At 41.6% G+C, this 16,383-nt stretch overlaps 1 protein-coding gene across 2 annotated transcripts in view; it reads right to left on the reverse strand.

Moving 5' to 3' along the window:
* The window catches only part of TLL1 (tolloid like 1), a 241,652-nt gene that overhangs the window by 224,563 nt on the left and 706 nt on the right, over nt 1–16,383 (reverse strand). For both annotated transcript variants that reach the window (XM_074991871.1, XM_074991872.1), the window contains exon 2: nt 15,671–16,212. In XM_074991871.1, coding sequence (XP_074847972.1) covers nt 15,671–15,821 — 151 coding nt within the window. In that variant the 5' untranslated portion in view covers nt 15,822–16,212. The remainder of the gene's footprint in view (nt 1–15,670; nt 16,213–16,383) is intronic.

Below are 16,383 nucleotides of genomic sequence, written 5' to 3' on the forward strand. Positions count from 1 at the left end.
CCAAACCTCTATATAGAGAAAACTGTCAGAATTTGCAGCGAAAAGGAGTAATTCAGCAAAGTTACCAGCCAAGCAGGAAAGCATTCCCTTTCTTCTGCCATTCATTAGATCTACAAGGAAACTGAGACAGGAAGTCAGTCTTCCAGATAATAGCAGTGTTCCTAGTGATGTACCTTGGCTCTGAATTATAACAGTTCCTCTATGCTCAATCTCACACCAGCATTTTTTTATTCCACTCTCTGTGTAACAGGGTAAGTGTTCTGTGTTAATAGTAACTCAAGCATTTTAAATCAGTTTTCAGTTGTGTTCTATTTAAAAGCTCCCCAGCAAAATATCTAATACCTCTACTCCCCTCTTCCTTACTCAGACAAGCAACTTTCATTTTCGTTTTAATAATTGTTGCATATACACCAGTTATTTCAGCATGAATTTAGCCTCAAATGAACACAATTGCAAAATCTCCACTAGATCAGTTCCTAAGTACTGCATAATAAAATATTGTAGTTTGAGGTAAGATTTTCAATGTTAATGAAAGAATTTTGCAATGTTAATGAATGTATTTCACAAATTCCAAATAAACTGGTTCAGAAGAAGCTAAGTGAAAAATATGGAGCTGACAAGACGCAGCACTGTGGGGTCACAATCACATTTGGTGTGACTACTGAATTTCAGTAAAGTTATCTGAAGGGAGAATTTTGCTCTATATTTAAGGCAGCCAACCGGTGGGTCAGATTCTCCAGGGTCAAATGCTGCTTTCATTAAAATCAATAACAGAGTTTTCACTAACTTAATTGGGAGCAGGACAGGGCCCTAAATGGGATTACACTGGTATACCAAAGAACTGGGTACAGAATCTCAAGTGCCTGAAGTGGCCAGTAGCATGTGTACAAGCAGACACATTTATTTGACTGTTAATATTTTCCAGTGAATTTAAGAGATGATCAAATCATTTCAATTTTATAAGGAAGTTGCTGTTTTGCTACAGATAAGCACAAAGTTAACTTCTCTGATGGCTACTGCAGAACACTGTACTGCAGGCTGTAGCGCTTAAAGACACTACCTACACCAATAGGAGAGCTTCTCCTGTCTGTGTAGGTTCTGCACCTCCCTGAGTGGCAGTCACTATGTCAACAGAAGTGTCTTTGTCAACACAGCATGGAAAGTTAGGTTGGTACCATGTGATTTTCCACCCCCTGAGCAATGCAGCAATACTGACATAAGTCAGTAGTGTAGACCAAGCATAAGAGAGGTGGTGGAAAGGTACCTCCTCTCCCACAGAGGCAGTAGCTGTGGTAAGGAGGTCCTTTGCCTCCCAGGAATGGCAGCGAGGGCCCCTTCCCCTCAGGAATGGCAGAGCACCAAGCAGGGGATTATCCAGTATTGGTCCCACAATATTAACCCCATGGACTGACACAGATGCACCCGTCCCATATAAATTCTGGGTTTGCACCTCTCAGAACCAATATTTCAGGCTGTCTGCAAACTCAGACATATCATATGTCACTGGTTAAATTGAGGCCAGTGGGATCATAGGACAGTGGCTTGATCCCACTGAGGAGTACACAAAGAAACTACGGCATCTGCTCAAGACCCTCCCTGCAAAACACAGGAACAAATCCACACAGACACACCCCTAGAAGCCCATCCAGGTTTATTCTATCTACAAGCCAAGATCCATAAACCTGGAAATCCCAGACAACCCATCATCTCATCTTTTTTGGGAAGAAGGGCACTTTCGAAATTGGAGTTTCCTTTTGAAAGAACCCTGTCTACACAGTTAGTTTTCAGTTCGAAAGCAGCACTTTTGACTATCTTGGTGGCCGCCATTATACAAATGAGGTGCTGAATATTCATATCCGCAGTAGTTACATACCCCTTCTGAAAGGGAGGGGTAGTGTAAACGCAGCCAAAATTAAAAGTGAATCTGCTCATTTTTGATGCCTAAGACCACACATCATTAGCAAAAAAAACACAAACCCCCAAATACCACCATTCTTTGCACTTCACCCTAGTTGAACAAAAAAAAAATTACACATCAAAGACATTGTCTGTTCCATATGTCCAGTTTGCAAAAGTACGTAACTCCCTCCCTGTCAAAAAAGCAAATTGATTCTGAAGGTGATAAAAGGGGATGCTAGGAGAACTACCACACAACATCAGAGCCCGGAAATCAGGAACAAAACAGTGCCTCCCAGACATCCAGGACAGGAGTGACAGGCAAAAAAAAAAAAAAAAAAATCATCACTGAAAAAATTAGAAAATATTAGAACTTACCAGTGGGAAGAAGTTTTGTTTCTTTAGTATTTGCAACTTGCATCTTAAATCTTGTGTCAATTTCTACGTAACTTCTTCATCTCATTTTTGGAAGATAAGGAGGTAATTTTCTGCCAGTATAAATTGGCACAGCTCCATTGACGTTAATGAAGCTGTGCAACAGTGCACCAGCTGAGAATGTGGCTTAGGGATGTTTCTTTTCACTTACATCAATTTATTTTTCACTAACAACAGTTTCACAGGCAACTCATATTTTGTGTGTATTATATTTTGTTTTTCCCCCCCTCATGTCCTTTAAACTCAGCCTTTTCATGTTCAGGAAAGACACAAGCAAGGTTTACATTTATAAACAAGTCTTTCCAAATAATTCAGGAAACCTTTGGAGTTCCTGTGCATACCCAGGCCGAGTAGGACTATCTGAAATATAAGCATAAGCACGCAATCCATGACAGAGTTTTGTATCTTGCCCCAAAAACAGTCTAATAGGGATTTTCAATTAATATGTGGAAAAAATAAAGAAAAGAAGAATTTCATTCTTCCAAGCTGAAGAATTCATCATTACGTCAAAGGGACCTGTGCACAGATAATGGAAATAATTTTAAACCTAGCTGCATTTTTCTCCAACAGAATATATATCTCCTATACTCTACACATGTGGCCTCTCAGATACATGCCCATCTAGTCTGAGCTCTTGTAAACCACAGAACTGCCCCCAAACTAATTCTGAGAGCATATCTTTCTAAACTCGACTGAATGTTTTTATTTTCCTAAATATCAGGGATGGAGGATCTGCCACCCCCCGTGGAAAGTGACTCCCATGGTTTATTACTCACTGGATATACAGAAAAAATTTTAAGTCTGATAATTGTCTAGCTTCAAGAGCATGCTGTTAGATCATGTTACACCTTTCTCTGCTAGACTGAAGAGCCTGTTATTCAATATTTGTTCCCCAGGTAGGTACTTATAAACTAATCAAGTCACATGTGAACTGTCTCTTTGTTCAGCAAACCAGACTGAACTTCTTGAGTAACTCTCTTAAAATGTGTTTCCCAATCCTTTTATCACTCTCATGGCTCTTGTCCCACATCTTTCTTCAACTGTGGACACCACAAACAGATGCAGTATTCCAGCAGTGGTCACACCAGTTCCAAATACGTAAAATAACTTCTCCACTTCCACTTATAATTCCTCTGTTCCTCCATCCAATGGCTGCATGAATCCTTTTGGCCACAGCACCACACTGGGAACTCCAGTTCAGTTGATTATCCACTAAGATCCTCCCGGCTCCAGCCCACCCACACACAAACTTTTTAAGATGAATGGCTTTCCAGGAAAGAGTCCTGATCTTCTAAGTATGTCCTATATTATTTGTTCCTAGATATGTAGATTTATATTTAGTCACATTAAAATGCATATTTTTGCTTGCACCATGTGATGCCAAGATCTCTAACCTCTTCATTATTTACTACTCCCCCAATTTTTGTATCACCTGCAACTATATCACTGATTATTTTATGCCCTGATATACAGAACTTTGCAATTATCAATAAATTCTATTTGTCCTCATGATGTTCATTCAGCTTCTGGTGTTTCTCTGTTTCCTCTGGTCCTGACCAACCAAAATAATTTGGTATCACCTGCAGATTTTATTACTTCATTCAGACACTCCTCCTAAAATTAATAAATTGTTACTAAACAACACCGGCTGTAGTAAAGAATCTTGAGGCACCTTCTCACTAATCTTTTGAACGATGAAAATTTTCCATTTAAATCCCACACACTTCATTTTCTCTCAGCCAGTTTTTGATTCATGGCAACACTGCCTCTCACCCATGGCTACTTAGCTTCATTAGTAGCCTTGTCAGGAACTTTACCAAAGGCTTTTTTGGATGTCTAAATAAATCATATCACTATTATCACTGTTTTCCTGACATGTTTAAGGCATGATTTTCCTCTACTAAAACCATGCTAGTTAGACCTTATAAGAACATGCTCTCTCATGTGTTTTGTTACTCTACTTTTAATAATTTTTCAACTAACTGGCAAGGATAAATGCAGGGATTATTGGTCTATTAATTCTCCAGATCTTATGTTTTTAAGCAAGGAACATTTGCTATCCTCCACTCCTCCAGACCAGTGGCTGGGCAGCATGTATTTTGGGTATTTGATGGCAAGCAAAACTGTGATATGGTCTGTAATATGATTTTTGCTGTTTGGTGCACGTGCCAAGAAATGCCCTGTTGGTTTTTAAGGGTTATTTTAAAGGTGATTAACAAGTATTGTTAAATAATGGCAACAGCATCTGGAGACTGTGACAGGCCTTCTTTTATTTGACTTTAAATCAATCAAATATATGATACTACATTTGTTTGGAATGTAGGTTTGTGAAAAGTGACCCAACACGCTTACTGAGCACCATATTTTAGTAGGCCTCTTTGTGGCGTAAGATACTAATCATCCTGAGTAAGATACCCTCAGAAGTAGTAGTAGGCGTAGCTGTTGTTGTCTTAATCCTTACTCAGGCGTGGTTTTCACACCACATTCATCATCATTGTGTATGAGTTATAACTGAATGAAGACCACACTATGAATTTCTTTTTAATATGTTTTAGAAAAGAATAAGATCTTCCTGAGGACAGTATGATATATAGCAGTGTTTCTCAACCTATTTTTTTTTAAAAAAGTACCCCTTTAAAAAATATTGATAAGTACCCCCAGTTTTCAGACATATGTCTAGATATAGATATATAATTTTATAAATGTATTTTATATATCTATATAATAGAGACAGAGAGAGAGAGAGAGAAAAATATATATAATATGTGGTTCAATGCCCTCCCTCTTCCCCAGAGCCAGACATCCCCCCCCCCCCCCCGTTCTAACCCAATCCCCGACCCTCCACAGATCCAGGTATCCTCAGATCCCCTCCCTCCCCCAAAGCCAAGTACCTCCTCAGACCCCCCCACTCTAACCCAATCCCCTTCTCTCCTACAGACCAGGCCCCTCCCTCCACTCTAACCCAAGGCCTGGAACTCACCAGAGCCACTGCCACACACTGCTCCCTCCAAGCACTGGGGAGCATGCACACAGCATCAGTAAGCACTCCTGGTGCACAGCTCTGAGCAGGAATGGGATTTCATTGCTCAAAGAGCCACATACCCCCAGCCTTCTCTCGCATAGCCCAAAGGGTACGCATACCACAGACTGAGAAATGCTAGCATTTAGCACTTAGAGACTGGTACCAAATAGAATAAAAATTACAGAAAGAACGACTAAGTGCCTGTAATAGGATGGCAACATTAGAACACCATAACATCTTAGCTGGTGTTTATCATTTGGACACTGAGGGTTCTCCAGTCAATAAAAGTTTAAAAATCCTATCTATCTATCTCCAGGATCCTTCACTTTTACTGATGTTACACAAAATAAGCTGTATAATTGGTCTGTGCTTGTAAACATTCATCAACAAATTAAGTATTGGCTTTATCACCTAGGCCAGTAAGCAGATAAAAATCTACCTATAAATAAAAGTGAGCCAAAGATTAAAATTAATGCATCAACTGCGAGAGAAAAAAAAATGTATCTGATGGGTGCTTGTGAAAATTTATGCAACTTTGCTATAAATGTAATAAAGGAACTTTACCAGATGGCAAAATTGAGCAGTTCACTATCCTCATGTTCACACACCCACAGAGTTGTTCTAAAACTACTTTTAATGAAAACAAATATAATTGGCCTGTGCTAGTAAATTGCTGCAATAAACCTTGATATTATGCATGGACCATCTAAAATGCCTTTCATTACTTATTTGAGAAAATAATGGAATATGTCAAAGCCTTGCAACTTGGACGTTATTGCTGACATTACTGCGTCTTATTTGAAATTGTGCTTCTTGGTTCTATTAATTCATTTGCAATGGACAGTGAGGAACTCCTACAGGTCATGCAGGTTTTGACAGACACAAAATTCCCATTGATTTTACTGCAGGACTTGGACCATATACTAACAATTAGAGAGGTGCCTGACATTTTAAAGATATTCTCGCAATGATCTTGTGTCATTAACATAAACTGGTTTTGTTTGATCATAGGTAAAAGAGATTATAAAGATGTATTACTTTAACAGCAAAGTGGTCCACCTACGTTATCCTTTAAGTATATTATTCTAATTCAGTGTCCATGCCTCACCTTCTCTTCCACAACCTGGTATTTTAAACTACAAGTTTAGGCCCCAATTTTCAAAAGATAACTACCAAATTGGTGACACATGTGGGTGTAGGGACTCACCTGTGCAACTTCAGGGCCTAAAAATGCATTAAACCCACACAGGACAGCAGTTTTTAAAAGCTTCGGATTTTTGTTCTCAATTGCAATGAAAATTTATTTTTACATTTAACGTTTTATTGCTTTACGTTGCCATTCTTGAGGATTCCTTACTGATTAAGCAACACTTTCCGTGCCTATTATTCCTTGCGGCATTCTTAAAAGCACAGAACTTGTCAATAACATGTCAGAATAATGAGCAAAGGAATGTCTGAATCCTCAGGACAAACGAAAATACAGATATTCTGTCACAGAGGTGCCAGAGGTAAAACTTTTTTCCCCTGGTATTGTATTTTTCTGTAAGCCTCATTTATATCTTTTTTAAATTAACCCTCCCCACCCAAAAAAAAAATCACATGCTTTTTAATATTTGTAGATCTGTTTCAAACAGCACAGGAATTGTAAATAAGAGTGCTTATATATTTACACAATTTGGAAAACTCAAAAACAGAATGTTGAAACCTTGTGAAGATGTTTTGTAATATCATTTATAGCCACTGGTGCTAATACAAACATTTCAAAATCAATTATGCATCCAATTATTGATCCTGTTTTCAAAAGTCTTCATCTTAGCAGCAGCAATATGCAAAGTGGTTGGTTACTTCCACAGAGAGAGTGTGCATCCCTCAGGCATCATTTTTCATATGCCTCAAGAAAAGAAGAGTGCAGGAGCTATTTTAGAGCAAAATTGATTTCTGGTTGTTTTAATCCTGACCATCGGTGTTTTAATATATTGGAGGATAAAAACCACAAGTCTTAATTTTTGTGTCTTATAACCCTGTGAGTTTGTGTTTAAATGTTCACTCTCTTGCACCTATCTCAAAGACACATGGCTGAGAGTCAGACATTCAAATGATTTAAATCTGCAAGCTCCCACCCATGCACATAGACTCACTTAAACAAAACAGGGTGATTTGTATGAGTAAGAATGAGAAGTTGCTGGCTACAAGCAAGAAAAGACTATCCCAGGAGCAGGATGAAAGGAAACGGAACATTTTGGTAGTTTGTCAAGAAGAACAAGTGGAGAAGAGGACAATGTGGTTGGGCAGTACCAAGTGAGAAAAAGCAACAAAAGGAAAGAGAACCCTGACCAAAGAGAAAGGAGAAGACAGCAGAGCAATTTGTAAAGAAATACTGGGAGAGAACCAGCCAGAGTAGATCAGATCACAGGGGAGGCAGAGATAAAATGGAGAGCTAAGTTGACTATGTGATTAACTTTCTTCTCAAAGAACAAGACATTAAACCAAAAGAAGGAGTTAAAAGTACCAAAATACTTCCTAGCGTTACTTTTCTATGTAAGGAGATGCTACAGTTGCAACAGAGTTGTAATGCAAACAAAGGAAGGTTGCCTGTGATCTCGTATGGATGAGGGAGAGGTGGAGGGGGTGGAAGGGAGAATCCACACAATACTGTACAAAAAGAGGGCTACACAGTTTTATGTGTGAGGAAAGAGACGCACTGTCAAATGTTGTCCATTTTATGAAAAATTGGAGAATCCGCAACTTACATTTGTTTTTCCTTTTAATTTGGTATAAGCAAATAGATCAGTAAGACTACAGCAGACAAGAAACAATTTTGCTCTTGAACACACCCTGAATCTTCTCCCTGCCCCCAGTTGGTTTAAAACAATGTCTGCTATTGAGTCCCTTCCAAGAAGCGCAATTTCACTGTATCTTTGCACTACTTATTACAAACCTTATTTTTCATTCATTTATACCTAGTGAAGTGACCTCACTTATTTCAATGCAATCACTCGATTTACACTTGGGTATGCACATTCGGAATCAAGCCCCTGTGGAAAGTGAGTTGAATGTTAAACTAAGCTCTAATCTATACTACACAGTTAGGTCTACGTAAGGTAGCTTATGGTGACTTGATTGTGTCAGGGTCTATACTACAGCATTGTCCTGCTGATATAAAGCCTTGTGTAGAATACTGGGATAAATGGACCTAAGTTACACTACTCCAGCTAAATAAACAGTGCATCTGGAGTTTATGTAGCTTAGGCTGACTTCACTGCAGTGCACTAGTGGAACACACTCGCCAGCTGACTTACCTTATTCTTTGAGGAGAGCTGGAGTACTGGAGTTGACAGCTGCAGTTGTGCAGCTGGGAGCTGGGGTGAGAAGACTGGGTGGGTGCGAAACAGAGAAGCAAGAAGCCCTGATGTTTCTCCCATCCCCGATCCCACCTGGGAACGTTGACCATTTTGTCAATTTCACAGCTCCAGCATGAAAGTAAATCTAAAATTTACAGACTCCCTGGAAACTAGAAAACGCCAGTGGCTGGACCCCATTCCTGTGGGGAACAGAGAGGTGAGAAGGTCTGGATGACATTTTCTCCTCCTAGTAGGGAACAGGGAGCTAGGGGGCAAAGCAAGCTCACTGGGATCCTGAAAGCCCATGAAGCAGCTGGGCTCCTGGTGGGGAGCTGCCCACAGTACCCCCTCTCTTAGGTTAGGGTTAGGGTTAGGTTAGGTTCCTGATGAGGACATGAGCTACCAGACCAAGTAGGGTATTGTGGACTGCAATGGCTATAAGTTGACCTAACATGGGTAGGTTTAAATGTTTACTGAAGGTATTCCCTAAGGCCTGGTCTATACTAGCGATCAAAGTCAGAGTAAGGGACATCAGTGCTAGCCTGAAGGCTCCTGATCTACACCCAGGAACAAAATCAGTCCTGATACACTCCTTACTCTGCATGCCAATGTGGAGTACCGGTGTTGATGGCTGAGCCCAGAGAGAGAGATTTTGCTGAATCTTCATGCATGCAGCAAAATCAATCCGTGGAAGACTGATCACAGTGTACTGACCCACCTCTTATATACAGACACACCCTAAATCTTCTGGGTGACAGGGTGGCCACTTAGCTGAAATGCAAAACCCTTTTTCTCAGCCTACGTTTCCCAATATCACGCCACCAACAAATTTCCAGAAACTAAAAGATGCAGGGAGGACAAAGAGCGAGAGGAGACCTTCGTATTTCTCACATATATGTAAACTGATGGAATACCACAATGATGGCAAGGTATAACAGAAAGACAGACAGTGCTGAACTACAGGAATAATCTGATTTAAAATTAAGTTTGTTAATCAAAGAAAGTCTAGATCAAAGCTAAGAACCAATGCAAGAAGGTAATTACTGTTTCTAATGCCTGTTTTGTAGCTGTCCTCTGGAAAAATAAAGCTCTTCCTACTCTAATTCTGTCAATCTGGATTATATTATGAGCATTAAATTCCCTAAATAAAGGTCTTAAATAGTGGACTGCACTGGACTTCTCTTGTTATTTACATCATCACTTATGTACACAGAGAAAGAGCTTCCCTGTATAAATTACACAAGAGAGTCAAATGAGTAATATTTAAAAAAAATCCCAATTACCCAAGAGCATATTACAGTGTTTACAGTACATGAAAACCAAAACTATGTATGCCAGAATAAAAGGCACAGCCCAACAGCAGCCTTCCAGCCAGCATGTTTCATAATCTCAAATAACTACTTTTGCAAAAGGTGTTATGATATTATCAAGAAGCAAGCGCTAGGCTGCTGAGTCACAGATGACACATTATAAAAATAATAATAATCTTATTTCATATATTATGTTCCAAGCACTTTTCAAAAATACTACATAATCAAGCTTCACATCTTGGTGAGGTACTAAAAACTGTCAGACCCATTTTTCTAGATTTGCACAAATGGAAGCCAAGAAATCAAGTGGCTTGCTTAAGACCTCAAAAGGAGTCAGCACTGCAAATAGTAATCCAGTTAATTCTTGTAGTAATACAGGTTGAACCTCTCTCATGAGGCACCCTCAGGACCTGACTGGTGCCGATGACAGAATTTGCTGGCTCTTTATGAACACTTCCACTGCTTACTGGGCTCTTAAAGATTTTTTTGGAGTAAATTAAAGCTAAACAACAGCACAGCACACTGAGAGCCAGGACTGGTGGCTGTAAATAAACTTTATAGGACCACTGGAAACTTGTCCACACCCATGATAAGTGGTCATCCAGCTAACTAAAACCATGCCAGATTACAGATGTTGCCACATGAGAGAGTCAACTTGTAGTAATCAAGTAACTATTGATTCTCATCTTCAGATCACTAAACCATCACCTCCATCCCTGCTTGCTCCACAAACATTATTTTAACCAGCTTCTCTCAACCTCATTAACTGCTCAAAACTACCCAGCTGTAAAGATTTTTATTATTAAATTATCATCATCATTAGTAAAAGAAGAGCAACAATAAGAACATCATTATTCCTTTCTATTTTCTTTAACAAAGGAAAAGAAAATATTTTCTTCAATGCCCAAAACCAAAGCAAGTTACATGTGCACTGACTAGATGTCTCAGAAGGTATCTGTAGATTTTATCTGGTGTGTTTGTTATAAAGTGTGTTTTTTAAATACAGTAAACTATTTCATATCTGGCAGCAGTAATCCCAGAGGTTGCTGGATATACAAATATTTTGGTTAACAGAGAGGTATACCTAGCATAACACTAAAGGAAAACAGGATTAGATATTAAAAAACAAGCAAAAATGTATGCAGAGTACTTTATTTACCAACAACTGTAGTATTGTACACTGTAAATTTATACTGTATTTGCTAAGGTGACTGTGAGAAGCAGAAGTGGCATGAATCAAATTTCATGCATAGGCTACACAGGTCAGTAGCAAAACACACTAGACACAACACTAGACACCGCACAGGTCACAAGCTTAACATGGCCTCCTTACAGCACCAGGCCTCATTCATATTCCAAAACTCAGCATCCCTTTTTCCAGGCTCTTCTACTTTCGGTAGGGTTTTCACGATACACAGAGCAAAGTAATGCTATGCTTTCTTTGCACATAGTATCTGAAGTTCGGGCCATAAATACACTCAACCTAATTCACCAACACAACTTCTTTCTACCAATCCAGGCCCTTTTCACATAAACCTGCAGAATTTGTGGTGTGTGTATTTCTGCCTTCAATAAATTGGAGCCATGTGTCATAGCGCAGGGCTACTTTCTGTGTGGGCTATCATTCCTACTTCCATAGCATTCTTCACCACACAGCCATGGAAGAACATGAACCTAACTAGCAGTATCTTTAGCAAATCCCATTTTTCCCACTTCCCGGGAGAGAAATCACATCCGCACAAAGGTTCTCTGGAGGAGATTCCATTTAAGATTAATAGTAATGGTATACATGTAAACCTATCATGCATCTGTGTATGTATCTGAGCAATTACATGGTTCTCATCACTGTATTATTATCTGAGCAACCAAAAGGAAAGTAACATTTGTCACATACAAATACTCCAAAACAAAACTGAAAACCATTCACCTCTCACTAGCGGATTTCTCATACATTTCTCTAGACTCTTCCCTGTGAGTATATTGCCTCCTCCTAATGTCTTTGATGCTATAGTAAGAGGAGACTCTATGACAAGACATGGTGGGGAAGGATTAACTTCAAGGGACCTACAGCAATTTATGCCAGCTGAAGTCTACCACAGGGTGTGCATTATATCATGAAATCATGGACATTTTCCTATATGTTATTTGGAAAACATAGTGAGCAGCTAGCTATAACAGGATAATGATAATAGCTAACTAGGAGAAAAGCAGAAAGAAAATGCACACTTTTTTTTTTAAATCAAACATGCAGCTAAGGAAACCTTCAGGGGTCGTAAAAGGTCAGTTTTATGTGACAATTTAATAAAATCAAGTTAATGCAATTAATACATCTTGAAGCTGAAAGGCTACTGTGAAGTGCTTTTATTTATTTAATGTTCCTCTTCTCCTCCCTTTTGCTCATTTTACAAACGTAACTCCCAAATTTTGAATCAACCCCCTGCATTCTCACAAATTACAATGGGCATGTCACTCTGCTAGCACTCCTAAATCCGCAGTTTAATTCCTGAATAACTGGATTATGTTAATATGTAACATGGTAGTTGTCCTATGGTGTTCTTTCATGTAGAAAAGTGAGCAGAAATACATTTAAGTATGGGGCGTAATTATCCTCATCATAAACATTTATATAAAATAATGGTGTATTCTGAGTTATAGTGACTAATGGTCTAGCAAAAAAAAAAAAAAAAAACCAACTAACACTAACCTTAATTATACCCAATATACATACATAGTTTACAATGAATGCATGTCCTAGATGAGGTTCTTACTTTATCCTACTGCTTCACCCATGGGTCTGGCCACACAAACCTGGATATGAAAGTTAAGTCCCGTACTTCCATATGTAAAGCCTCATTCTGCCACTCTTCCTTACCTTGGATTGGACCTTATTATGGAAGTAGTCTGGTGGATTTCACTTGTGGGTGTTAAGCATAAAATAAAGGGCTATTCACTGTGTAGAGAAACATGGAGGTGATTCAATTTAAGATTAATGGCAATGACATACCTATCATGCAAATGTATCATGCATATATGTATGTATCTAAACAATTACATGGTTCTCATCACTATGCATCCAAAAAGAAAGTAAGTTCCTAAGAATGAACTTGGCTCATTTTAAATCATTATAATGACATTGAATACACACACACACACACACACACACACACGGCTGAATTTACATGAAATATTAAATTGGAATCAAATAGTCACCTTCACATTCTGCCTTCTCAAAAATAAAACAAAATAGAGCAAAAAAGAGAGCTGACACATTTAACTTATCCCAGCAGTCTCTGGCAGACACAATTCCTTTCTTTCCTACCTATAATACCTTTTAAAACTTACACATGCCAATTTTATAACATGAACAAAAGGTACAAAGTATTTTACTTCCCTGAATATAGACCAAAACATGAATGAGGTTTCCTTCAAAACCTGTACCAGAAAACATCAAAAGAGTTGAGATCAACTGTGGCCAAAATGTAGGTAACTGTCTTTTTTTCCCCTCCAAAGTTTCTTAAAATGTTTTTAACTGGAGTAAATTAAGGTTTGTTTGCAATTGATTCTGCTGGTTTTGAACATGCACATTCTTCAGCTCTAACCAAAAAATACTTTGAAATTCACACCTCAAAAAGGAATAGTTTTGTGATGAGAAAAACACAGTCTGCATTTTTGGCATATATGTTCACCACATTCTCTTCAAACTCAGCAAACCCACATACACATAGAGAATACCACCTTTGGCTGAACTAGATTTCAGGATACAGAATAACTAATTAATGCAGAGAAGAAAGCTACAAAACTAAAGTACTTTTTTAAACTGAGGCTGATGACTAAGTGTCCATAACAAATTCTGCAAGAACAATCTTGCTTATAGATTGCTCCTGGTCCCTATGAAATCACTTAGGCTGCATTTACACTACAGTGAGCCTTCAAAAGAAGTTCTTCCAGAAGAGCTCTTCTGATAGAACTTTTCAAAAAGTGCATCCACACACAAAAAAAGGAGGATCAAAAGACTGATCTGCTCTTTCAGTAGAGAGCACCCACACAGCCCGTTCTTTCGAAAGAACAGGCCAGGGATCAAAAACTCCAGCACCATTGAAAGAAGGGCCCATGGGGTGGCTACACGCACTTTTTTATGAAAGAATTGTTTGGAAAAAGGTGCTCTCCCTCAGCTGGGAGAGGAAGAGGGCAGCTGGAAAAAGGGCCACATTTTTTCAATTTCAGATTGAAAGAGCACACACTCCACAGCTTTTTTTTTGAGAAAGACCCAGCTTTCCTGAAAAAGCTTGTAAGTGTAGATGCAGCCTGAGAGTTTTTTGATTAACTTTAATGAAAGACTGGAGCCAATACTATTTTATTCAAGCCACTTAAGAAGCTGTACACCTAAAACCAGTGTCATCCCACCAGCAAATATTATACAAAAACCGGTCTTCTGTGTGCAGAGCAAAACGTCAAGAAATCTAATTGGAAATAAAGAAAGAAGGTTATTTCTGTAGACACCAGAAACAAATCACTAAACAGAAGAAAGTATCTGGCTCCAGCTACCAAGCTGGCTACACTATAAAGGACTAAATAACCACAACAAATACTAGCAGACTGTGTAATGAATACAACCAATGCATTTAATTTAAATGTAGGAATCCCCACACACCCTCTCAGTCTGTGAAAGCATCGGTATAAATACACACAGAGAAACCCGCCTGAAGAGATCAACCAGCAAAGCCAATCCACAAAGACAGAAGCCCAACCCAATTGTGCTAAAAAGCCGGGAGACACTTTCAACTGGTAGCAAGGGTGAGGAAGGAGATGCCGCCCACTAGAGGTGGCTCTTCAGGTGGCAAGACCAAGAGATCTACAAGCGAAGCATATCGCTTCTAGTAAGCGCTCAGCTTGAGAGCTGGCTGTAAACAATGGTTCAAGAAACAGGCTGGGTGGGGTGGGGAAAGGGGGAGCCCGCCAGCCAGCTGGAAGTAGGGGGCCAGAGGAACTCTGCGCAGGTGGTGGCAGCAGAAGGGAGCATGTGCTGCTGCCGGGTGCCCCAGGAGAGGCCACCCACCGGACCTAGCCCGCCCTACGTGAGGCCCGATCCTGCCCTCCTGGGGGCTAAGGATTCTGCCATCGGGCCTGTCAGTAGCTCACGTGGCGTTGAAACTTCTCAGTTGTCCCCCGGGCAGCAACAGCCTCGGGCTGTAAATGAACGCAAGCGACGGGGAGGGGGATTTTACTGCTCAGCCCGCGGGACATTGACCCGGGGCGCTACAACAGGGCTGCGCCCAGGAGTCTCTCTGCAGGTCCCCGGCTGGGCGAGCCGAGCCGGAGGGGAGCGAAAGCGCCCCCTGGAGCGCGGGGGGAATGAGCCCCCTTCTGAATAATCCATCGGGGCAGGCTGGGAACCAAACTCTGCCAAGACGCGCGCGCGAAGCGCTTCGCCGGCCCGGCCAGCTGCAAAGTGCAAACCAAGTGCGGAGCCATCCCAGCGTGTGACCCCGGTCAGCGCTGGCGTCCAACGCTGCTGGCGGCGGCTGCTGCCTGCGCTTCCCCTCGGCCATCCGAGCCCTCGCCCCCCCGGGAAGAGGAAGCAGGTGAGCGCCCAGTTCACACACACGCCGGAAAGAGCGACAAGGGGGAGGTGGAGGCGGGGGGGAAGAGCCTGGGAAGTCACTTACCGGCTTTACACGGATCCTTATAATCTATCGCCTCCGCTTTATCCTCTTCATGGAAGTCGTAGGGGTAGTCGTAATCGAGGCCAGAGCAGGGGGGCAGCGCCCCCCAGGCAGTCAGCCCAGCCAGCCACAAGGCCACCCTCCAGCCGAGCATTTTCCTCCTCCCCGCAGCGCTCTCCCGGCTGGACTGGCACAGGAAGGCGAGGGCCGGAGGGAGCTGTTCCTTCTCCACCTAAAAGCTCCTCCGAACTGCCGCGGTGTGGGGGCGGCCCCAGCCCGCCGGGCAGACCGCAGAGCAGCCCACGGCTGCTGCAGGGGAGAAGCTGCCGGGTGGGCTGGCGGGGGGACTCACCCCTCAGGGCGTCTTCTCGCCTCTGGCAACCCCCCGCCAAACTTTCCTCCCGCGGCAAAGCGCTGCCCGCGGCCGCCGGAGCTCCGGGGCGAGGGGGCTCCTTCCTGCCGGCTGCCTCCTCCCGAGCGCTCCGCGGACCCCGTCGCTGCTGCAGCTGCTGCGGGAAGATGGATCCGGTGCGCACATCGGCAAACTGCCACGGGGGAGAGAGAGAGGGAAAGAGAGAGGGGGAGAGAGCGGGGGCTCGCGGGACCCCTCCGCGCGCTCCAGGGCTGGCTGGCAGCACTGAGGGGAGCGCAGAGAAAGTGCAGGGGGCGCCCTCCCCTCACGCGGCTCCCCCACCCCCATAAACCCCTTATAGCAA

The sequence above is a fragment of the Carettochelys insculpta genome, chromosome 4, assembly GCF_033958435.1.
Source record: "Carettochelys insculpta isolate YL-2023 chromosome 4, ASM3395843v1, whole genome shotgun sequence".
Classification (NCBI taxonomy): domain Eukaryota; kingdom Metazoa; phylum Chordata; order Testudines; family Carettochelyidae; genus Carettochelys; species Carettochelys insculpta.